General features: G+C 42.5%; 2 protein-coding genes across 19 annotated transcripts in view; one reads left to right on the top strand and one right to left on the bottom strand.

The window, feature by feature from the left end:
• PCM1 (pericentriolar material 1) overlaps positions 1 to 2664 on the top strand; it is a 92299-nt gene extending 89635 nt beyond the window's left edge. For 9 of the 15 annotated variants that reach the window (XM_036296819.1, XM_036296826.1, XM_036296824.1 and 6 more), the window contains one exon: positions 811 to 836. In XM_036296819.1, the coding sequence (XP_036152712.1) occupies positions 811 to 836 (26 nt within the window). Of the gene's footprint in view, positions 1 to 810 lie in introns of all 15 variants that reach the window. The other 6 variants (XM_036296817.1, XM_036296828.1, XM_036296829.1 and 3 more) reach the window with 1 other exon arrangement.
• A 3190-nt stretch (positions 2665 to 5854) lies between these two features.
• ASAH1 (N-acylsphingosine amidohydrolase 1) overlaps positions 5855 to 25439 on the bottom strand; it is a 33462-nt gene continuing 13877 nt past the window's right edge. Inside the window, exons 3-14 of one of the 4 annotated variants that reach the window (XM_036298272.1) lie at positions 24505 to 24595; positions 21753 to 21839; positions 19469 to 19547; positions 18854 to 18928; positions 17960 to 18005; positions 16975 to 17119; positions 16383 to 16437; positions 16176 to 16257; positions 8760 to 8891; positions 8538 to 8661; positions 8053 to 8109; positions 5855 to 6949 (exon numbers count right to left, since the gene is read on the bottom strand). In XM_036298272.1, coding sequence (XP_036154165.1) covers positions 6860 to 6949; positions 8053 to 8109; positions 8538 to 8661; positions 8760 to 8891; positions 16176 to 16257; positions 16383 to 16437; positions 16975 to 17119; positions 17960 to 18005; positions 18854 to 18928; positions 19469 to 19547; positions 21753 to 21839; positions 24505 to 24595 — 1063 coding nt within the window. In that variant the 3' untranslated portion in view covers positions 5855 to 6859. Of the gene's footprint in view, positions 6950 to 8052; positions 8110 to 8537; positions 8662 to 8759; positions 8892 to 16175; positions 16258 to 16382; positions 16438 to 16974; positions 17120 to 17959; positions 18006 to 18853; positions 18929 to 19468; positions 19548 to 21752; positions 21840 to 24504; positions 24617 to 25439 lie in introns of all 4 variants that reach the window. The other 3 variants (XM_036298275.1, XM_036298274.1, XM_036298273.1) reach the window with 3 other exon arrangements.

Genomic DNA, 25439 nt, shown 5'->3' with positions numbered 1-25439 from the left:
CAAGTTCCAAAGATTTTTGTTGTTTATCAATTTATCATTAATTAAAATCATGTAAGATTTTTGTTTTAGAAATCGGGTGAAGGGCAGACCAAATATCAAACCTTCAGTTAATTTCCCAGTCTTCAGCCTAGTTGCCATTTCAACTGGTACCTATCCCATAGTGTGTCCAGGCCCGGCTTCTTCCACTCTCACTGAACCTCCATTTCAGCGTCTGGGAACTTGATGGTATCTTCTGTCCTCTGGTCTCTCAGAACCACTCTTCCTTTGTTGGTTTGGATTTATTCATTTTTACACTCCCCCCACCTACCCCACCCCACCCATCGTTGAGAGAGAGAGAGGAAGTATCTGCTCAGAAGTCTTCCATCTTTTTTTTTTTTTTTTTAAATATTTTATTGATTTTTTTACAGAGAGGAAGGGAGACAGAGAGTTAGAAACATCGATGGGAGAGAAACATCAATCAGTGGCCTCCTGCACACCTCTTACTGGGGATGTGCCCACAACCAAGGTACATGGCCTTGACCGGAATCGCACCTGGGACCTTTCAGCCCGCAGGCCGACGCTCTATACACTGAGCCAAACCGGTTTCGGCAGAAGTCTGCCATCTTAAAACACAAACCCTCATCTATTCTTTTAAAACTCTTACTGTGTGTTATCAGGGAATTATTGTATCAAAGTAAATTAGTATTTCCTTGGTAATAACTTTATATTAAAAGTGAAAATTTTAATGGAAGACAAAAATATTAAAGTAAATTCTAGTAAGTAAAATTTTGATTCAAGTAATTTATAAGGCCTTATTATTTTGTTTTTCAGAAACAGTGGGGGCCCAAAGCACATGAGATGTCTTCAGAGGCTCATCTGACTCTCTCTTTACATAGTCAATGCATATATGAAAATGGTTCTAAATAAACATCTGTTTTGAGCTGTATAAAAATGTATATTAGTTTGACACTGCATTTTTGATAGGTGTGCTAATTTCTGCCCATGGCAGTTAACATAAGAAACTAACTTCTGAACAGATTCAAGCCTTGATACACTGTGGGGTTTTCTCTTTCTCTTTCCTCCCCCCGCCCCCCCCCCATTGTGATGTTTGGTAATGTTGAATTTAAAATGTAGTTTTAAATAAAGTTTGAACTTACCTGTAAAGTATCTTTTTTGGAAATTATGTTGAATTCCATATAGCAAGATACTGCTCTATATAATTAGGCTGTTCAAAGAGGTAGTGGTCGAGAGTTAGAGAAATACACTATTATAAAGTCTAGCCATTATGGCAGGCTTCCAAGTAATGCCAGTGTTACTGCTCTTGGGTCTAATGTTCGTATCTTATTCCTGTGCAAGGTAGGACAGGTTATAAAGGTTTCTGGGATATCTGTGAAGTTATCGTAGAATATATATTAATACTCTATTCAAATTGGGTAAATAAGTTTAGAACACATGTCCTTAGTACTGACTAGATAATTTCCAGAATTTTATTCCTATCTGTGTTGTCTCCATCTGAAAAGAAATATGTTTTATATAATTAGAGCACATTTCTGCACAGACAGTAACATTATAGTTAATTTTAAATGAAAAACTGAGCTCTTCCAAGTGTGGATTAATAGAAATAAATTCATGTATCAGAACATTAAGGTTATGTATGCCTTTGGATGAACTATTGAGATGATAGTTTAAGACCAAAGCATAGCAGTTGCTTCTGTGAGTAGTGAGGGAGATGAAGTATTAAGTAATGAAAATCTATATGACTTCATTACTAAGTCAGCCAGCTTTTAAAAGATGGTTTACCTTAGATCCCAAACTTGCCATATACTTAGTAAGGCTCCACAGAACCAGTGAACAGTTATTTATTCCAGGTATCTTTTAAATTTGTTAAAAAATGACAAATACCCTATAAAAATTGGTTGGTATTTCTTTAAAATTCTTACCTGCCTGATACTTCAGTGTAAAACTGCAATGTCCAATCAGGAGTATTAAACGAACATTTTCCTATGAGGACATTTACTGTGTTGCTACTTAATTTAGAATTGTGTGAGACATATATCTCCTACTTGAGTAAAATCTATTCAGAAGACTGTCATTCCAGAATCAGGAATTCATATCCAGTTGGCTTGGCTTCAGGGAAATTGAAACAATAAATTAAATTTTATGTATACTCCAATTCTGTGTTTGTTTTTTAGGTTGTATAGAAGGGGGAAACTTCATTTTCGTACTCAAGCCAAGCCTCACATATTGACTCTCTCTCCCTCTGTATGCATGTTAAGGGTGGCTATAATGGAAGAGTTGTACTCGTATCTTAGTTGTTACTGTAGTACCTATGACCCTTATCAGACTTGTTTGACCTATGTTATAGCTGCTGTAATCATTTTAGTAGGTAATTAAGTTTTAAAATGCCTAGAGCTTGAGAGCAAGTAACTAGTTTCATATGTTTTTCTCTAGTAGTTGTTGCTAAAGAGTTAGGTATTTAATATTCCTGTCTGTCTTAATTTATTAGTTAAAAATTTGGTTAGAAATAAAAGAGGGAGAAAAGGTCAAAATGAGAGAGAACCCTACACAGGTTGGGATAATGCTTGCGTAGTGAGCTCAACAGACTGCAGGTACTCTTTGTATTTTGTAACATTCACTTTGGGTAAATGCTTTTTCACTGTTAATAAATGTATATCCTGCATATGAGCCTGAATTGCATTTTCATTTAAATTGACATATTTATGCTTAGAATTTATTCCAGAATTGGGGCTTGACAATTTTAGATGTAAAAAGAAATCAAAACATGAAAAATAATGACATATCAACTAGCCAGAGAGATGATTTATTAAACTTGAGACCATTTTCTTACAGTGCAGGTGTGCTCTACTATTTCTTACTATCTAATGTGGAAAACATTTTTGTATGTATGTAAACTTTAAATGGCATATTTCCGGCTTGTTGCACAGGCCATTTCTTGATCTGTTAACAAAATAATTGGTTCTGGATTTCACTTATTTTACTGTAGAAATGTGGTTGCCTTGTCACCTATCCTGGAAGAGGCAGTGTTTCTTGAACCTGCTGTACAACTCTAATTGTTACTTTAGTGTTTGCTGTCTTTACATGTCTGGTTCTTTCCACATATTGCTGGTGCTTCTGATTAAGGAATCGGAGACTCCTATGCCTACAAATGACTTTGATTCAGATACAAGAAGAGTTTTAATTACCAATTAATTTCATCTGCCCAGACTCAGAAATATCCATAAACGAACCTTTGAGCCCTAGCTAGTTTGGCTCAGTGGATAGAGCCGACACCTGTAGACTGAAGGGTCCAGGGTTGATTGTGGTCAAGGCACATGCCCAGGTTGCAGGATCAATCCCCAGTAGGAGGTGTGCGGGAGGCAGTCAATCAGTGATTCTCTCATCATTGATGTTTCTCTCCCTCTCCCTCCCTCTTTCTGAAATCAATAAAAATATATTTTAAAAAAAGAACCTTTGGGCCAGCAATTTACAGAAAACTGGTTATTTTGAAAAGTTGTTTCAGTACAACAGAGTTCTCATATAATCTTTTTTTAAAAAAATCATTGTTGAAAGTATTACACATGTCCCCTTTTCCCCCCATCGACCTCCTTCAGCCTACCCCCACCACCCTCACCACCCCACTCTCTGCATCCATGGTAATATTCTTGCATTAAGACTTGCTATGTGTAGTTAGTTATCCCTGATATTTAAGTCTATCAAATCACATGTGATTAACTTAAAATAAATAATAGTTGTAAATATTGTTATATTGCTAAAAATCCTCACCTTTAATGAACTATATCTCCCAGAGTAGAGCAGCCTGTTTAAGGCCATCCTATTGATCAAATGACATCATGAAAGAATTTTTTAAAATATTTTTTATAATCGATTTTGAGAGAGAAAGGGAGAAGGAAGCATCCATCAGCCACAACCCTGGCATGTGCCTTACTGGGAACTGAACTGGCAGCCTTTCAGTGCAAGGGAAACACCCAAGCAACTGAGCCACGCCGGCCAGGCAACGTCATAGACTTAAAATACAAAGTGCTGTGCCGATTCACATTAGTGATATTTAACAGTGTGTTAAACCTCTCTTAGTGAGACTCTGGACAGCTAGAGTTCTTCCATCTCCATTGCTCCTTCACCTGTTGGATATTCAGTATTTTCCTAGAAAGGGAATATGGGTTAGTCTGTCCAACGTTCATGTAAATGTTTTGATGACGAGTGCTACACAAATGTAAGGCATCACATATGTATCCATGTTTGAGGAAAGAAAGGCACAGGAAGGAGGGGATCTACTAGAACCCACACTTGATTCCATATGTTCTTTGCTTAACAAATGTTCTTTTCTAATATGTCCTGGCTCTGAACTCTTTTTGTAATTTCCCTCTTTACGTAAGGATGTGAGGGCTAAAGATAAAGAGCCTTCATTCTAGCGGATCTTAGAGTTTTCCTAGTGTCACCATTCTAGTTATCTTCCATTTCATTCTCCTCTTTCCTCTCTCTCTCTTACTGTCCCTCCCAACCCCCAATGTTTAAGACATGGATAAATGAACTGAAGTTAAGCTACAAATCAGTATTTCAGATAACTTTGGATTTTATAATTTTCAGTTTCACTTTGGATTATATCACATATGATTGCCCCTTGCTTTTTCTCCTTACCTAAAACTAGGTGGAGAAATTATAGGCCCTGGTTTGGATGCAACCAGTCCAGGATTATTATCCAGTATTTCTAAAATTACAGTTGGACCATTGTCAACCTATTTGTAAACATCTCCTCCTAATCATCTTTTTATGTTCTAGATGTATACCTATTTATGCATAAGCATATATAAAGTATTATATAAATAGGCCCGCCTATACTATATATCCTAAAGTAGAGTAAACAACTCCACTTCTAATTTTAATATCAGTTACTAGAGACGCGGTGCACAAAAATCGTGCACTTGGGGGGTGGGGAGAGTCCCCCAGCCTGGCCTGTGCCCTCTTGCAGTCTGATGGCTAAGCTGGCAGTCGGACATCCTTAGTACTGCCTCGGAGGTGGAAGAGGCTCCTACCACCACTGCTGCGCTCACCAGCCGTGAGCCCGGCTCAGGGCTACTGGCTGAGCAGCACCCCCTCTGTGGGAGCGCACTGATCACCAGGGGGCGGCTCCTGCATTGAGCGTATGTCCCCTGTTGGTCAGTGCATGTCATAGCGACCAGTCGTTCCACCATTCAGTTGATTTGCATATTAGCCTTTTATTATATAGGATTAGAGGCCCAATGCACGAAATTCGTGCAGGGGCTCGGCTCTTGCAGCTGCGGCAGCTTGCCTCAGCCCTCGCAGCACCGGCTTCATCTGGAAGGACATCTGGAAGGTCATTTGGCTGTCCAATCTAATTAGCATATTACGTTTTTATTATTATAGATTACCTTCATATGCTTTAATTTAGTCCTGAGGAATCAGTTTGAAACAATTAGCATCCCATTTTATTGTGCGTATCAAAGGCTACTTGAGAAAAATAATAAAAGTTTACCTCACATCATTTTTATAAGAGGGACAAAATTCCAAGTATAGATTTTTACATTAATTGAATCCTATTTTAACACTAATTCTTCTTGCTTTAGTAAAATAATACTGACATCACTGTAATTTTGAGGTAACAAACCAAGAACACCTCCATTCTGGGAGGAAAAGCTGCCTTTGAACATCTGCACACTGGGCTGGTAACAGTGGGAAAAGAAGTGGCAAGGATTGTTGTGTAACACTGTAACCAGTCATAAGCCGAATAACCCACCTGCACAATTCCTGTCATTCAGACACACTCAGTAGCTTTGATTTCTCCATAATAGCCCCCACCCTCAAACCAGCGCGTAGTTGTACACTCAGCACACAAGGCTGCTGACAATGCTTTATTGGACATTATGAATACAACTGACATGGAAATGAAGTGGATACACTCATGCCCAACTGGCATGCAGTTCACAGTTAATTGTGAGAGTTTGAAAGGTTAACAAGTGCGATTAGCATTTTTCATAAATATATTGATTTCTGAAAACATTTTTAGTAACTACTTAGTTTAAAAAAATACATATTGATCAAAAGGAAAAACTCAAAATCTATTTAAAGTGGATAATCCCTAGGAAGGTTAAAAAAATGGGTTCATATCCCATTTTCCACAAGTCTGACCTGTTTACTATTAATTCACAGAAGCTGGGCCTCAGTTTTTGAAGCTAACGTCCTGGGGTTTCTGGGAGGTAGGGTCATGAAAAAGGAAACACCTCCATTCTGTGTATGTAAGACTGTGTTGCATACTGATTGCTTCATGGCCCCTAAAAAGTACTTCTATTTAGAGTCAAAGGCCCGGGTATTGCCCATTAAGAAATACACAGTTGAATGTATTTCTCCCTCCAAAGTTAGTGAAATTAACATTGCTGTCACACACAGGAGACAGTGGCATACTGTATTAACTTTAGTAGCAATTAGTACCAAGAGGAAAAGACTGCTATACAGGAAAATACACCAATCTATAGATAAAAGTGGAAAACAATTTGCTGTAGCTATTACGCAGATGTGATTTCAGCGCCCACAAGACTCTTGCTTTATTCTATAGAAGTGGGTCCCACGATAGTTAACTGCCCATCCCCAAATGTTAAAGTGAAATGAAACTCAACAAATTCTAAATGATTGCTGTACTTAAATGATCTGTAAATAAGAACAGTCAACTGTTGTGGCACAAATAGCCTGTGAATTGTAAACATACAAAGACACGGACAAGCTCATGCCTGGAAGAGAAGCTGCCCTGAGTCTTAGTTCTTGGTCAGAGATCCGATGGCTGCACTCGTGGGCCACCTGTGAGCTCCCCGCTTGACGTCACAGTGCACTCTGGAGGCCAGGTGTGTGCTCACCAGCCGATACAAGGGTCTGGGCAATCCCGAAGGTACGTTTCAAATTGACCTTTGGTAACGTCGATCAAGGTTGTGAATACAGTCAGCTGAAAAAAAAGTGATTTTTATTTTAAGGATGTTTTCAATTCTAAGATGTCCTGATTCACATTAGCATTTCTTATGGAACTGCTTTATGAAGTTAATATTAAATAATGAGTATATAATATTACATATAAGTAAGTATATAAAACAAATGTTATATAATATAAAGTCTAAACTGACTTCAACAGACTATTATTCCAGGTTGTGAATATGATAGGCTTGGGAGAGAAGCAAGGTCTCTTCCTGGGCAGCACGCTGCTTCACCAGCAAGGCTGTAAGACTAGCCTTCAGCTTCCAGAGCCTAATGGTGTACTGTGGAGTCTGAACAGTTTTGCTTTAGCTGTCCTTATCCTTAAACCATAAACAGTGGGGGACACTATGCAGGCATGTAGATTAAAGGCATACACAGGAGGCACACGGGATCTGTAAATAACCACTGTGAGCTCTCATGATGATGGCATGGGCCGAACAAGAAGTATGGCCGGGTCAGCGGGCTTAAGGAAGGCTTCCTGCAGGAGCCAGGTTCGGACTGAATGCTACGGGCAGCGGTGACGGAGGCAGGCTGATTTTAGGAAGGGTTCGGGGGAAGGACCAAAGAGGACAAATGGGAAAATCAGGGTGTGTATATCCAGAGTACACAAGGGGGACTTAGTAGTACATTGGGTGACTAGGAAACTGCATTTTTAGCTATAGTGTGGGGAAAAGATAAAAGGATGTAATGAAGTTTAAGAGACACCCTAATCCACCAAGACACAAAGCTCTGCCTCAGAATGGATTCTGGTCAGGTTTTAGGTGCTAGTTGTAGTGTACAGCATAAGATTCTGGTGGACAGGGAGAAGTCCAGGCTAAAACGCTACACTTAATTCAATGCCAGGTAAGCAAAACTAGAAACAATACTCTGACCAAGCTGACATCCAAGCCACATGATCCGTTTCTTTGTCCGTCCCAACAGTTACTACTTTAGTCACACAAAAACATTTTTAGAAGTCAGCCTTAAGCTGAACATGCCTTGTGACTCTAGCTCTGACTTCTCCAATGATAACAGGGAAAGAGAAAACAGGACCAAATTCTTTCCCTAAAAGCAAATATGTGTATATATTTTAAATACCTTGTTGAGGACAGGTTTTGTTGACAGGATATCATAGATAGTTGGTAATGAGATATTCTGAAACATAAAAATAGGTTGTTCAGTCCATTAAATACAGACGTCAACAGCCTTATGCACACAAATGGGTCATTAGAAACCAAGACATTGTCAATCAACCTCCCCAGCCCCTAAATGAATTTCCCTTGGGGTCACTGTTAGAAACACAGCTAACGGTTCTCATTGTTTCACTTTTTCTGACTTTTCCACCCCTTTTAATTCTTGTCTATCATTCGCTTCACCAAATGGTTTCCAGAATTAGAAAGGGAAGTACAGCAAAATTTTGCTCTTTAAATTAAAAACAAAACAAAAACTCGGTGGGGACTATGCATTGATAATAGATAATATGAGGCTTATAAACCCCATAAAGGCCAAATAAAAATGCCAGAACTAATATAATCTTAATGAGGCCATTTCTTTCTATATCTGACACTGTGAATGCTCTTTACCTCCTGGGTTGTCTGGTTTAGACACGTCTTGGCAGCTGATCTGCGATCATCGAGGAAGAGGGGATGTTTCCAACGGTCATAGTTAGTTTCTACGACATACCATCTATCCTGCTTGAGGTCGAGTCTAGATACGAAAAGAGATTCCTCTCAGGCCCATGCCTTAAACCTGTACATATGTCAGTCTGTGCTTTAGCTTCTACTTTGCTTTAACAATGTACTTACTCATAAACATCCAAAGATTTCTTTCTTTCTCGTGTAATCACACATCCCTCCCCCGACTTGTTGCCTCCCAGGATAAAGTATGCTGGGGCCAGTATCTTCGTTTTGATCAATGTATTCTTGGCTTCTTCATAACTACATAAACACATGTTGTAGAAAAGAAACATTCTTAGCTGACTTGGACTGGAAGTTTTTTAACTACAGAAACGAAGCGTGAACAAGTATCTGAGGAGCACATTTTAAAAAGGATGGTGAGCAATGGCTCAGGGAGGAACAATCTCTGACTCCCATGTGGTGAAACACAGATCTGAATGTCCCCTCTAGGCTGAAGGACGAACACAACAGTCTCAAGAGATAATCTTCCACCCTTATTGTCTATGCCTTTCACTCAACAATAGAACAAGAGGAAGTAGTATTACTATATATATAGGACTTAGGGGATAGAGAGTAAACCTTGGAAATTAGGGCTATTAATCAAGGAAGAGGATCTTCAAAGAAGATTACTAAATCTTATTCCCTGGGAAGCATTAAAAAAAGAATTGATGGCCCTTTATTCTAGGTCATTTAGATGTCGTGCTGGCTAAAGGCAGTGTTGCTATTATAAGATTTCTGCACCAGCACAGAATATAACTTCTAGGGCAGTGATGGCGAACCTATGGCACGCGTGTCAGAGGTGACACGCGAACTCATTTTTTTGGTTGATTTTTCTTCGTTAAATGGCATTTAAATATACAAAATAAATATCAAAAATGTAAGTCTTTGTGTTACTATGGTTGCAAATATCAAAAAATTTCTATATGTGACACGGCACCAGAGTTAAGTTAGGGTTTTTCAAAATGCTGACACGCCGAGCTCAAAAGGTTCGCCATCACTGTTCTAGGTTAACAGGTATTATGACTTAAAGGGACATTTTATTATATAACTAGAGGCCCAGTGCATGAAATTTGTGCACAGGGGTGGGGGGTAGGGTCCCCCTCAGCCCAGTGTACACCCTCTCACAATCCAGGACTGCTGAACCCTAATTGCTCACTGCCTGCCTGATGGCCCCTAACCACTCTGCCTCCTTGATCACCCCTAACCGCTCGGCGGCTGGCTGGGGTGAGGAGCTGTGGTTGTTCTGGTCTCTGGTTGTACTTTTGTGGTCACTGGGCTTTTATTATACAGGATTTTTATTTTGGGTATTGGTTCCTTCATAGTGGCATTATCTCCAGAACTTTTTAAACAAATAATTTCCTTACTTTAAACACACACACCACACACACACAAATGAAGAATTCCATATGAGATTCACCTACAAAATTCTGAAATGATTCTTCAATTGAAGATAAAGCTGGGAAATATTTTTCTATTTTAATATGAATAATTTAAAATAAACATACTGAAAGAATCATACACCATGTCAAGTGGGACATAATAAAGGCCATAGATGATGAGCCCACAGCTAACTTATTCAATGGTGAAAAGCTGAATGAATTCTTTTCCTCCAGGAACAAGACAAAGATGCCCATTTTATTCTACACTAGAGACCCAATGCATGAAATTTGTGCAAGAGTAGGCCTTCTTTCCCCCAGCTGCTGGCACCAGCTTCCCTCTGGTACCCGGGACCCAGGATTCCTTCCAGACACTGGTGGGCACCTGGAACCTGGGACCTAGGCTTCCCTCGCAGCCCCAGCTTCATCTCGAAGGATGTCTGGAAGGATGTCTGGTCTAATTAGCATATTATGCTTTTATTATTATAGACAACTAGAGGCCCGGTGCTCCCCAGGGGAATGGGCCTAAGCTGGCAGTTAGACATCCCTCTGGCAGCCCGGGAGCCCTCAGGGGATGTCCACTTGCCAGCGGGGAGCAGGCCTAATGTGCAGTCAGACATTCTTAGCGCTGCTGAGGAGGCGGGAAAGGCTCCCGCCACCACTGCTGTACTGGCAACCGTCAGCCTGGCTTGTGGCTGAGCAGAGCTCCCCCCTGTGGGAGTGCACTGACCACCAGGGGGCATCTCCTGCATTGAGCGTCTGCCCTCTGGTGGTCAGTGTGTGTCATAGTGACCAGTCATTCCCAGTCTTTCTGCTGTTAGGGTCAATTTGCATATTACCCTTTTACTATATAGGATAGAGGCGTGGTGCACGGGTGGGAGCCAGCTGGTTTGCCCTGAAGGGTGTCCTGGATCAGGGTGGGGTCCTGCTGGGGTATCTGGCCTGCCTGGGTGAGGAGCTGAGGGCCATTTTCAGGCTGGTCAAGCCCCCCAGTGGGGACCCTCACCCCGTGGGAGTGTGGCCAGCCTGAGTGAGGAGCTGAGGGCTATTTTCAGGCGGGTCAAACCCCTTTCAGGGTGTGGGTCCCCACTGGGGTGCCTGGCCAGCCTGGGTTAGGGGCTGATGGCTGTTTGCAGGCTGGTCAAGCCCCCCAGTGGGGATCCTCACCCCATGGGAGTGTGGCCAGCCTGGGTGAGGGGCTGAGGGCCGTTTTAGGCTGCCCACAGCCCCTTCAGGGTGGGGGTCCCTGCTGGGGTGCCTGGCCAGCCTGGGTGAGGGGCTGATGGCCATTTTCAGGCTGGCAACGCCGGTGGGCTGGAAGCAGGTATCTGAGATTTATTTATCTTCTATAATTGAAACTTTGTAGCCTTGAGCAGAGCTCAGGGCCAGCCAGGGCAGGCGGGAAGCTTGGCTTCCTCCATCACCGGGGCAACCCAAGCCTCCTGCTTGCTCCAACTCCATAGCTGCTGCCATCTTTGTGACGGAGTGACAGAGTGAGGGAGTGATGGCTAATTTGCATATTACTCTTTTATTAGATAGGATGTTGGCAGTACTAGTCAAAGCAATTAAGAAAAAGAGAAGGTATCCAAATCAGAAAGGTATGCTATTTGTTTAGGTATTATATATAGAAAAAACTAAAGACTACACTAAAAAGCCTGTTAGAACTAATAAATTCAGTAAAGTTGCAGGGTAAAAATGAACAAAAATCAGTAGCTACGCACTAACAATGAACTACCCAAAAGAGAAATTAAGAAAATAATCCCATTTACAATTATATAAAAAAGAATAAAATACCAAGGAATAAATTTAACCCAGGAGGTGAAAGACCGGTACACTGAAAACTGTAAGACATTGATGAAAGAAATGTAAGACATAAATAAATGGAAAGATACTCCCTGCTCATGGATTGGGAAATTAATATTGTTAAAATTTTATACTACCCAAAGCAATCTACAGATTCAATCCCTATCAAAATTCTAATGGCATTTTTCACAGAAGAAAATATCCTAAAATTACATGGAGTCACTAAAAAACCCTGAATAGCAAATGCAATATTGAGAAAGAACAAAGCTGGAGACATCCCATTTCCTGATTTCAAATTATATGACAAATCTATAGTAATCAAAACAGCATGGTATTGGCATAAACAGACATATAGCTCAATGGAAGACAATAGAGAGTCCCCAAATAAATCCATGTATATACAGTCAATTAATTTACAGCAAAGGAGTCAAGAATACCCAATGGGGAAAGGACAGTCTCTTCAATAAATGACTTTGGGAAAACTGGACAGCCACATGGCCATTTTCAGGCTGGCAACGCCGGTGGGCTGGAAGCAGGTATCTGGGATTTATTTATCTTCTATAATTGAAACTTTGTAGCCTTGAGCAGAGCTCAGGGCCGGCCAGGGCAGGCGGGAAGCTTGGCTTCCTCCATCACCGGGGCAACCCAAGCCAAATGCAAAAGAATAAAAACAGACCACTATCTCACACCATACACAAAAATCAACTCAAAATGAAGTAAATACTTGAACATAAGACCTGGAACCATAAAACTAGAAGAAAACATAAGTGGTAAGTTCTTTGACAATGCTATTGGCTATGATTTCTTTGGACTTGACACCAAAATCAAAAGCAACAAAAGCAAAAATAAACAAGCGAGACTTTAGTTAATATCAAATTAAAAGGCTTCTGCACAGCAAAGAAAACAACATGGGAGGAAATATTTGCAAAGCATGTATCTGATAAGGGTTACCATCCACAATACATAAAGAACTCATGTAACTCAACAGCAAAAAATAAACCACACCAAAAAAACAAACAATCCTATTAAAAAATGGGCAGAGGTTCTTACTAGACATTTTTCCAAAGAACATATACCGGTGGCCACCAGGTCCATGAAAAGATGCTTGCCCTAGCCAGTTTGGCTCAGTGGTTAGAGTATTGGCCTGCGGACTCAAGGGTCCCAGGTTCGATTCCGGTCAAGGGCATGTACCTTGGTTGCGGGCACATCCCCAGTAGGGAGTGTGCAGGAGGCAGCTGATCGATGTTTCTCTCCCATTGATGTTTCTGACTCTCTATCCCTCTCCCTTCCTCTCTGTAAAAAATCAGTAAAATATATTTAAGAAAAAAAAAGATGCTTAACATCAGTAATCAGGGAAATGAAAATCAAACCACAATGAGATACCACCTCACAACTGTTAGACTCACTTTTCTCAAAAGACCTGAAATAACAAGTGATGGTGAGGATGTGGAGAAAAGGGACCCTGTGCACTGTTGGTGGGAATGTAAATTGGTGCAGCCACTATGGAAAACAGTATCCAAAAAAAATTATGCACCCCCATGTTATTGAAGCATCAGTGGTTGGCAAACTCATTAGTCAACAGAGCCAAATATCAACAGTACAACGATTGAAATTTCTTTTGAGAGCCAAATTTTTTAAAGGTAAACTATATAGGTAGGCACACTGTTATTAACTTAATTAGGGTACTCCTAAGGCTTAGGAAGAGCCACACTCAAGGGGCCAAAGAGCTGCATGTGGCTCGTGAGCCGCAGTTTGCCAGCCACGGATCTACACTAATAAAAGACAAAGATGCTAATTGACCGTACCTTTGCTATGTCCCAAGCCACGCCCACCAGCCAATCAGAGCGACTGCATGCAAATTAACCCAACCAAGATGGCGGCCGGAAGTCACAGAGCTGGAGCAAGCAGGAGGCTTGGTTGCCCGGGCGATGGAGGAAGCCAAGCTTCCCGCCTGCCCTGAGTCGGCTGTGGTCTCCGCTCATGGCAACAAAGTTTCAATTATAGAAGACAAATAAATCCCAGATACCTGCTTCCAGCCAGCCTCCACTGGGAGCTTGGGTGGCTGAGGGCTTGGCCATCCTGCAAACAGCCATCAGCCCCTCACCCAGGCTGGCCACACCCTCATGGGATGAGGGTCCCTGCTGGAGGGCTTAGCCAGCTTGAAAACGGCCCTCAGCCCCTCACCCAGGCTGGCCAGGCACCCCAGTGGGGACCCCCACACTGAAGGGGCTGTGGCCAGCCTGCAAACAGCCATCAGCCCCTCACCCAGGCTGGCCACACCCTCATTGGGTGAGGGTCCCTGCTGGGGGGCTTGGCCAGCCTGCAAACAGCCTCACCCAGGCTGGCCAGGCACTCCTATATAATAAAAGGGCAATATGCAAATTGACCCTAACAGCAGAACCACTGGGAATGACTGGTCACTATGACAAACACTGACCACCAGGGAGCTCTGCTCAGCTACAAGCCAGGCTGACGGCTGCCAGTACAGCGGTGGTGGTGGGAGCCTCTCCCGCCTCCTCAGCAGCGCTAAGGATGTCTGACTGCAGGTTAGGCCTGCTCCCCCCTGGCAAGTGGACATCCCCCGAGGGCTCCCTGGCTGCCAGAGGGATGTTTGACTGCCAGCATAGGTCCAATCCCCCAGGGAGCGGGCCTAAGCCAGCAGGTGGACATCCCCCTAGGGGTCCCAGACTGCGAGAGGGCACAGGCCGGGCTGAGGGACCGCCTCCCGAGTGCACAAATTTTTGTGCACCGGGCCTCTAGTTATTTATAATAGCCAAAACATGGAAACGTAACAGGTGTCCATATGCGGAGAAATGGGTAAAGAAAATGTGGAATACTATTCAGCCAAAGAAAAAAGATCTTGCCATTTCTGACAGGGATGGATCTTGAGGGCATTATGCTAAGTGAAACCAATCAGACAGTGAAAGACAAGTACCATATGAGCTCACTTATATGTGGAGTATGAACACAAAAAAATGCATAGGTACAGAGAACAGATTAGTGGTTGCCAGAGGCAGTTGAGTGATGGGGAGGGAGGGAGGTTGAAATGGGTAGAGGGGGTCAAAAGGTAAAAACATTGAGTTATATAATAAGTCCTGGGGATGTAAGGTACAGCATGGTTACTACAGTTAATAACACTGGATTGAATATTCTAAAGTTGCTAAAAGTAAACCTTAAAGCTCTCATAAGGAAAAAAGTTTGTAACTATGTATGGTGATGGATGTTACACTTATTGGGATCATTTTGCAATATATACAAATATCAAAACATTTTGTATACCTTAAACTAATGTTACACTTTAATTATATCAATAAAAATAATCCTATATAATAGAAGAGAAACATGTAAATTGACCTTCCCTCCACTATGCTCACCAGCCAATCAGGAGTGAATATGCAAATTAAACCAACAAAGATGGTGGGTTAATTTGCATACAAAGGCACCAGGTGGAGAGCAGAGCAGGAGCGCTGGTGGAGAGTGGAGCAACTTGGGGAACTTGGCTCTCCAAGCCACCAGATGGAGAGCAGAGAGGGAGAGCTGGTGGTCTGGATTACTTGGCAGAGTAGGAGGCTGTGGGACGGAGACAGAGCAGGAAGGGAAAACCAAGAGCGTGGGGAGCACCAGGAATTCTGGGAATAGTTGTTCTGGTGGCAGCCCCAGGACCGGAAGCAGAAGCCCAGAGCACAGGGAGCACCAGGAATGCTGGGAATTGTAGTTCTGGTGGCAGACAGATCTCCTAGACACTAGAGCAGCAGTTCTCAACCTGTAGGTTGCGACTTCTTTGGTGGTTGAACGACCCTTTCACAGGGGTTGCCAAGGCCATCCTGCATATCAGATCTTTACATTATGATTCATAACAGTAGCAACATTACAGTTATGAAGTAGCAACAAAAATAATTTTATGGTTGGGTCACAGCATGAGGAACTGTATTTAAAGGGCCAGAAAGTTGAGAACCACTGCACTAGAGCAAAGTGAGCCTGCAGCAAGTTACTGTTGCAGTGGGGGATGGCGGGAAAGCAAAGGTGAGAGACATAAGTAAAATCAGAGTGTCTAGGAAAAATTAAAGGGAAGATATCCTAAAACTTCCAGGAAATCTCTACCAATGAAGCAAAGAAAAAAAAAATTGCCTCTATTATTCTGTGAGCAACAAACCAAACTGAGTTGGGTCTCAGACAATTTGCTCATAGGATTGCAAAGACAGACAGAAATTCCCGGATTGGAGAGCGCTCCCCTGAGGGCTCCCAGATTGGAGAGGGTGTAGGTCGGGCTGAGGGACCCCCACAACCCCCAGTGCACGAATGTCGTGCACCGGGCCTCTAGTTTTAAAATAAAATACTAAATATGATAATAAAGCAAATGGATTACCTTGTACTATTTTCCAGAACTGCTCTAGTGAGAAACCCAATCCACATAGCATCTTTCTTTCCCAAAATCCATTCTAAGACACCTGGAAGAGATCACACAGTGTCATGGAAGCTGGAAGTGGTGAGAGTGTTCACCAGAACGCACAGTCCAGCCCTCCTCTGAAAACATCTATGAAATTTCCATTTCATTTAACAGCTGTCTACTCACCCATAAAACCACCATTTGTGCTGAAACGCTCATTTAGTGTCAGGCTAAAGAGTCCCTGAGGAGAAGACAAGGGAGTGAAGTCAGACACTTGGACCATCCTGTTTCAGGCCCTCTCACTGCACTGTACATGGTATAGCGAGACCTGGACTGGGTAACGGGGAATGCAAAGATAATAATCGTGACAATACCACTTTGTATGAACAGCTTTTCTGGAAGTTCAAAGGATTTTCACACCTTGTGGATGAGACAAGTAGGTGGGATGGTACTGGCCTCACTTTTCTAACTAACTGCAGGGCAGAGAATTAATGCCTGAGGTGCCAAGGGGCAGACCCAGGACCAGATTCCAGATTGCTGTTCCCAGCCCTCGACATCCAGCCACATGCTTTTCCGGAAACGGGCTGGGAAACCTTCATTCCTTTCCACCCTTCTCTGCCGTGGAGCTCATACCTACGAAGGTGACAGGAAGTACAAAGGGACGCACAGGGGCTTCATATTCCTTTTAGGTCCTCATTTCCTTAGACTACACCCTTCTCAGAGAGTAAAAGCCGGACACAGAGCTACCTGTAAAATTACGTAATGGTAGGTTCCTTACTGGTTTGAATCCTGTTAACATGCCCACATAGCCAGCAAAGCTTGCAGCCTTGAAGACAGTTTTATTATTTCTTTGGAAGTCCAAATTCACTGTTAAAGGTTTTAGCTCTTCAGTTATGGTCCAGGTATTATTATTCATATTCCACCTATAAAAGACAAATTTAGTGACATTTAAGAACAATGATGATAATGATGAATATGATGATGATGGCCAGGCATTATACTAGGTACTTTACCTATCCTTAACAATCAATCCTAACAAGTACTTTGCATCATGGTGGAGGGGGTTGGGGGGCTGGGTGAAAAAGGTAAGGGAGTAAGAAAACTAATCCTCGTAGGCACAGACAACAGCACGGAGATTACCAGATGTGGCTGGATATGTCGAGGGGGTGGGGAGAGGTAGAAGAAGGTAAAGGGGGGATCTAGGATGATGGAAGGAGACCTGACTTGGGGTAGTGAACACACGATACAATATACCGATGATGTGCTATAGAACTGTACAACTGAAGCCTGTATAATTTTATTAACCAATGCCTCCCCAATAAATTCAATAAAAAAAAGAACAATATGGGTGATTTTATCCTCCATTCTTCACATGACAAAAGCGAGGCTCAGAGAAGTTAAGGCTTCTCCCAACATATAAGTCTATAAATAACAAACTCCAGATTCAAATTTAGGTGTTTAATTATAAAGCTCTGTTATTTTTTTCCCCAGAAAGAGCAAGAAGTCATAAAATGGAATGCCATTCTTCCTCTGAAGCAATATACTAGACATGCATCTGGGCCTTCAAGCACACTGCAAAGTTCTGTTCACTAGGTACAACTCAGTTATGCACTTGCCAATAACTGAGGAGAGTGCACCACCTTCTCTCAAAACTCAGGAGTCCTCGCTTGTCACTTCTGGCCACACTCTGAGGGTGACCTGGACTTTTCACCATTGTAATAAACCTATTCTTCTCAGGGACTGATACCATTTTCTTTACTTACCCAAGAAATATTCCAAAATCCATGTTTCTCCCATGTACTAAATGACCTAATTGAAAGAAAGCAAGAGAGACATGTAGGAGCAGTTATGACAGTAACATTGATCTTAAAGCTGGACACTGAATTTTGGTTAAATGATGATAGTCACAGCTATTCAATCCAACAATAATAAGCCACATCCTGGCACCATAAGCCAAACTGCTGTCCCTGCCACATCAGCCAGATCCCCCCATAATCCCCGTGAACACAGGGTTTCAGGTAAGATAAGAATATGGGGAAAGGATCAATGGTAATTCTTTGGTCCACTATGACAGGGTCCAACCCGAACATGGCTATTTTAGCCTCCCCTAACGTGACCTGCAAACATGCTTCGGGCATTGCCACCAATACCTGGGCCCCTCAAAGAACTGGTAAAAAAATAAGAGTGAATTGGGGCAAATCACGCTGTGCCCTGTACTCTGAGGATCTGCCAGAAAAACATGGGAAACAAGGGGGGCTACCTGGGGCCCCTTGGCTGAGAAATGATGGGAGAAGACTGGTCCTGGGCTTCAAGGGAAGGCTGGGTCATTACGGCGTTATGCACAGGGTAATGATGCACCTGTGGGTACTTATATCAAATCACGAAGGTGGGTACGAGTAGACTATGAGGACAGTCCCGAGACACTTCTTCCCATGTTTCGTGGGTCTGAATTAAACATCAATGGGCATTACAATGATCTTAAAGTAAGGATAGTTTTCAGCCCACTTTTAAAACTTTACCAAGATCCATACACTGTATGCAACATACACAGAATCTGCATGGCAAGCCTAGATTTCATACGTTCTAATTCCACTTATTTGGAAGTTTCTTCTTTGACCCTGTGCTTGGCAGTGCTCACCCTTCCTCAGCATACTTACCTTTCTTGTCCTCTGCTATGATTGAGGTACAAATGGTAAAAAATTCATAGAAAACATTGAATGAAATAATCTCTCCTATGAGAAAAGATAGGACATTTTTTGGTTAACATACAGAACCATGACATTATTAGAAAATTCTTCTTTAAGAAAGGGTTGGACTATCATCACCGTGTGAGCTTTTGCTTTGGCATGCCCATCAAAAGACATGTACAAGAATGTTCATAACTGTTTATTCTTAACATCCAGAATCTGGAAACAAGCCAAATATCCTATTCATACAATAAGTATAAGCAACCAAACACAATAGTGCATATTGTCTGGTTCTATTTATAAGCAGTTCAAGAGGCAAAACGAATCGAGGTTGAAGTCAGAACAGCCGTCACCTGGGGACGAGGTATTGTCTGTTGTCTATGAAGGGGTATGATGGAGCATTCTGGGTGGCTGGAATTTCTGTATGTTGGTCTGAGTTGCAATTACGTGCATGTAAGTATTTTAAAAATTCTATTGAACTGTATACTTAAGATCTCTGTGCTTTACTGTATGTGTATCATACCTCAACAGAAAACATTTTCAGTGCTTTATTACATTTTTTAAGAGCTGAGACATGAACTTTACCAAAAGGTATGCCAGTAAGATCTGCAATTCCCTTCATTTCCTCCACATAAGGGCCAGGAAAGTTGCCAAGTAGACCAGGCTGAAAACCAAACAAATTAACAATCATTCGACCGAAAGGGTTGCTTTGAGTTTTGGTTCTTTTACATATAATTTGTTCTAGATGCTGCTGCCACAATAGGTGATCTTATTTTTAAAGGCACTTTTACACCATGTATTTCTAAAAGATCTATGTCATACTCACCGTAACGCCTGCTTTGAGACCCGTGAGCTCATCTGTTCTCAGGCAGTGTGCAGAAACCTGTGACTCTCAGACTGTTTCTATTCCACCCTCTTCTTCAGAGAGCCGAGGACCTGGGATAGTTCCACTTGATGACCTTATATGGCCCACCACACAGGAACCTCACAAGAAGCACTCCCTATCTCTCTACGCAAACTCACCCTGTAGCCAACAGCATTATACCCTCATTTCTAGTTCTTTCCCCCACATAGCAAACATATGTATTCTAGTCACTCATGAAAACTTCTATTACAGTTAATATCTGATCTTGGCCTAAGACGCTTTATGCATTCTGTTGGCAAACAATGGACACAGGGGCAAACTCAATGGTGGACATGATACTTTTATCCTCAACTGCACCTACTCTCCAGCAATGAGATTAAGATGTAAGCTCACACAGCCTCTTGCTAATAAGATAACGAGTTTAAAATGTACAAGTCTCACTGTAGCCGGTTTAGCTCAGTGGATACAGCATTGACCTGCAGACGGAAGGGTCCCAGGTTCAATTCCAGTCAAGGGCACATAGCCAGGTTGTAGACTTGAACCCCAGTTGGGGGGCATGCAGGAGACAGCTGATCAATGACTCTCTCTCATCACTGATGTTTCTCTCTCTCTCCCTCTCCCTTCTTCTCTGAAATCAATAAAAACATATTTTAAAAATATAAATAAATAAATAAAATGTACAAGTCTCATTTTTCACCAGCTTGATATTTATATGCAATGGGACCTATGGCAGTGCACAACGAATATTCCCTCCAATTTAACAAACAACAATGCCTTACTGAACATTTGTTAACCACTTCTCATATCCAGGCACTGTGCTTGACATATAGTATGTCATTTAATCCTTACAACCACCATATACAGTGTGCATAGCAAATTCTCCCTGGGAGAAAGCTGAAGTTCCATAAGAAACTTGTCCAAGGACACACAGCTTATTACGTGACTGATCCAACCTTCAATCAAATCCAAAATTTAAAGAACAAAAACCCCAATGTTGTCGGATGGGAAAGCCTGGGCACCCTTTGCACACTGTGCCCCCTGCTGACATGCAGAGGAGGGGGACTTGTGCTGCTGCTCCAGCCCACATGTACTTGGAGGAGGTCTGGTTAGGACAACCACAGGGAGAGCCTTCGTGAAAGGCTGGGAGGGCATGCACATGAGGGAGGGCAAGTTGCTGGTTGGCAGGAGCCAGTCTCATGGGGGTAATATGTCCAGGGCATCTGGGGGGGTGATTCCCAACCCCAACCCTGGGGAGATTTGGTGACATCCAGAAACAGTTTCAGTTGCCACAACTGAAGAGGTACTACTGGCCTCCAAAGATGCTGCTACTGGCATCCTTCAATGCACAAACTGCCCCCCTCCCCCCCCCGCCGAAAACTCTGGTGTCCTGGGCAAAGCACTTAAGAAAAACACCAAATGTCCAATAACGAACTTGAAAGCCCAAGTGTACATTACGGGGAAGGAAACGCCATACTCCCAGATGAAATAGGTATATTTTGCCCACTGCTCTGTAAAATTGTCAAGACTTTTAAAAAACACTGAAGAGCAGTTAACAGCCAAAATTGGCCATGCTATTTCATGTCCCTGCTCTGATCGAACTAAGCCCTAGAACAGTGATGGCGAACCTTCTGAGCTCGGCGTGTCAGCATTTTGAAAAACCCTAACTTAACTCTGGTGCCGTGTCACATACAGAAATTTTTTGACATTTGCGACCATAGTAAAACAAAGATTTATATTTTTGATATTTATTTTACATATTTAAATGCCATTTAACAAAGAAAAATCAACCAAAAAAATGAGTTCGCGTGTCACCTCTGACACACATGTCATAGGTTTGCCATCACTGCCCTAGAATGTCCAGTCCCCGAAGTTTTGACAGTTGTCTAGAATAAAAGCAAACGTGTCTAAGCTCCTTAGAAGAGGTTGTAAAATTATGCCTTTAATACCAGAGCCTTTTCTGAACTGTGTGTTTCTAAATTTATTGTAGGAAATAATATGTCTTACCAACTTTTCATCCACTATCTGCATGAGTTTTCCACTTGGAACAAATATATTTGCTGCATCCCTCAGGTAATTCAGCATAACCTTTAGCTGAAAAATGAATGAATTCATTCATTAATAAGAAACATAAACAAGTCTTGACATTTAAGATTAACATTGATATACTGAAAACAGATATAGAACTTTTGATTTATTTGTATGTAGCTAAATAAAATTAGGTGATATTTTGAAACTATTTTCAATTAACAAGTAAACAAAATACATCTTTAACAGGACATCTGACTAACTACTTAGATGAAGGTGATGATTCAGAGAGAGGGAAACAAAGGCAAAGGCTAGGAAAGAGAGCAAGAAGTTCCAAGGGCCTGGCCGGTGTGGCTCAGAGTCTGACCTATGAACCAGGAGGTCATGGTTCAATTCCCAGCCAGGAACCTGGGTTGCTGGCCCAATCTCCAGTGTAGGCATGCAGGAAGCAGCCAATTAGTGATTCTCTCTCATTATTGATGTTTCTCTCTCTCCTGCTCCCTTTCTCTCTCTGAAATCAATAAAAATATATTTACCAAAAAAAGCTCCAATGAAACTAGATCACCAACTTACACCATACACAAAAACAAACTCAAAATGGCTAAAGGACTTAAATGTAAGACAGGAAACCATAAAAATTCTACAAGACTCCATAGGCAGCAAAATAGCAGACATATGTCATAGCAATAGAAAATAAATAAATGGGATTACATCAAAATAAAAAGCTTCTGCACAGCAAAAGAAACCATCAACAAAACAACAAGAAAGCCCACTGCATGGGAGAACATATTTGTCAATGATATTTCCGATAAGGGTTTAATCTCCAAAATTTACAGATAAGTCATACAACTTAACAAAAGGAAGATAAACGATCCAATAAAAAAATGGGCAAAGGATCTAAATAGACACTTTTCCAAAGGACATACAGAAAGCCCAGAGACATATGAAAACATGCTCAAAGTCACTAATCATCCAAGAAATGCAAATCAAAACAACAATGAGGTATCATCTCACACCTGTCATCAACAAATCAATAAATGACAAGTGTTGGTGAGGATGCAGAGAAAAAGGAACCCTCGTGAACTGCTTGTGGGAATGCAGACTGTTGCAGCCACTGTGGAAGACAGTATGGAGTTTCCTCAAAAGTTAAAAATGGAACTCCCATTTGACCCAGTGATCCTACTTCTAGGACTATATCCCAGGAAACCAGAAACACCAATCAGAAAGGACATATGCACCCCTATGTTCGTAGCAGCACAATTTACAGATTTGGAAACAGCCTAAGTGCCCATCAGCAGATGAATGGATTAGAAAACTGTAGTACATCTACACAATGGAATACTATCTAATCTAATAATAGACAAAAGGGTAATTGACCATACCTTCGCTACGCTTCCCATTGTCTAATCAGTGCGATTTGCAAATTAACCGCCAACAAAGATGATGGCTAATTTGCATATGTAGGCGCCAAGCATGGAGCGAAGCCCACTGGCCCCAGGCAGGTGCAGCGAGCGAAGGCCGGCGTCGCAAGCGAAGAGCAAAGCCCCCAAAGAGCAAAGTCCCTCGCCCGCTGTGCTGGCTCCGCCCCCGGCGCAGAGCTAAGCGCTGAGCCCACCACGCCAGCCCTGCCCCTGGCGCAGAGCTAAGCACTGAGCCCGCTGCACCGGCCCCTCCCGGGCAAAGAGCGAAGGCCTGGGTTCCGGGCGCCGGAGGAAAACTGGTGCCAGCAGCCAGTGGAAGGGGCCCCCAAGGGACCCCAGACTGCGAGGGGGCACAGGCCGGGCTGAGGGATCCACCTGAGTGAACAAATTTTTGTGCACCGGGCCTCTAGTGTTGCTATAAAAAAGGAACTTTCACCATTTGCCACAACATGGATGGAACTGGAGAGCATTAGGCTATGCGAAATAAGCCAGTCAGAGAAAGATAAATATCACATGATCTCACTCATAAGAAGGATATAATGATCAACATAATTTGATGAAAAAGAATAGATCCAGAGACAAATGATAGGGGTGGGGGGGTTAGAGAGCAACCAAACGACTTGTATGCATGCATATTAGCATATCCAATGGACACAGGCACTGAGGCGGTGGGGGCTTGCCTGGGGTGGGAACGGCTGTGGGGGAGGGTCAATTGGGGAAAAAGAAGACAAATGTAAAACTTTAGACAATAATAAATAAATAAACAAATAAATAAAAGAAGCTCTAAGGAATGACACCTTTTCCTCTACCATCATTTATGGTAAACTAGAGGGAGGCCTGGTGCACAAATTCGTGCACCAGTGGGGTCCCTCAGCCTGGCCTGCAGGATCCGGCCGAAACCAGCTCTCCAACATCCCCTGAGGGGTCCCGGATTGCAAGAGGGCCCAGGCAAGGCTGAAGGACTCCACTGGTAATGATAAGGGCTGAGGAGAGACCGCGGAAGGGCTCCAGGGCATGTCCAGCCCATCTTGCTCAGTCCCGATCTGCCAGACCCCAGCAGCAAGCTAACCTACCAGTTGTAGCATCTGCCCCCCGGTGGTCAGTGCACATCATAGCAAGCATATTACACTTTGGTTGAACAGCTGACCGGTCAACCAGATGACCGGACACTTAACATATTAGGCGATTATTATACAGGATGGCAGAAAAGTATCCAAAGTTCATTCTTCAAGTATTGGTGTGGAATTTCATAAAGTGTTCAGTTATATAAGCATTATGTTCAGTGAGTCAGATTTAAGACTGCAGCGTACCGAAGGTGCCTTGTCGGTGATCAGTTCATGCCACCTCTTGTAGGGCGGTAAGTCCAGGTTGATGGTGTACCACGGCGCCGGCCCCCGATAGCTGCAAGGAGAGGCGCATCATCTTGAAATGGTAAAGGCAGTTTTTTGATGGGGGTTAGAGAGTTATATCTATATGGATATGTTAGAGATATATTCTTAATGAAAATACAGAAGTTAGGCCCTGGCTGGTGTTGCTCAGTGGTTGGAGCATTGGCCAGCACACCAAAGGGTCTTGGGTTTGATTCCTGGTCAAGGGCACATACCTGGGCTGCACATTTGATCCTTGGCTCTAGTTGGGACGTGTGTGGAGGCAACCAATCAATGTGTCTCTCACATATCTCTTTCTCTCTCTCCCCCCCACTATCCTCCCTTCCTCCCTTCCACTCTCTCTAAAAAATTAATGGGAAAAATATCCTCAGGTGAGGATAATAACAACAAAATATACAGAGAAATTAGTACTCAAAATTTGCAAATGCAAATTTTCTGGTGCTTCTGTCCTACACTGTATAGAATCATAAGTAGTTTCAGAAATCTTAGACTAGAATTAAACATTCTGGAATGTTAATGTGAACTGTGGATACGGGAATGAATCGTTGGTTCTAGAGTTCTGTGTAACCTGAATATAACCACTAGAAAATACCTGCCCCGGCTTTCCCTCCTAAGTCTCTGCAAAGGTTTAGTCTAAGCCTGGGAACCTCTCTAACTGGTCTTCTCAGTCACATTGCCTCTTAGACAGTCTAACACTTTGGCCAAATCATTGTTGGCTTCAGTAAGGTCATCTTTCAGAGTGTCAACATGTATTAGTTTCCCATAATGGCTTCTAAAACCTTTGCTATTCCCTCACTACCTTCTTCTTCCTACTATACTTCCCTCTTCTCATTCCTCTGCGGTAAATCCAAGCCCAA

This window comes from Myotis myotis, unplaced genomic scaffold (assembly GCF_014108235.1).
Source record: "Myotis myotis isolate mMyoMyo1 unplaced genomic scaffold, mMyoMyo1.p scaffold_m19_p_3, whole genome shotgun sequence".
Lineage (NCBI taxonomy): Eukaryota > Metazoa > Chordata > Mammalia > Chiroptera > Vespertilionidae > Myotis > Myotis myotis.
This window is presented reverse-complemented; position numbering and strand designations above follow the sequence as displayed.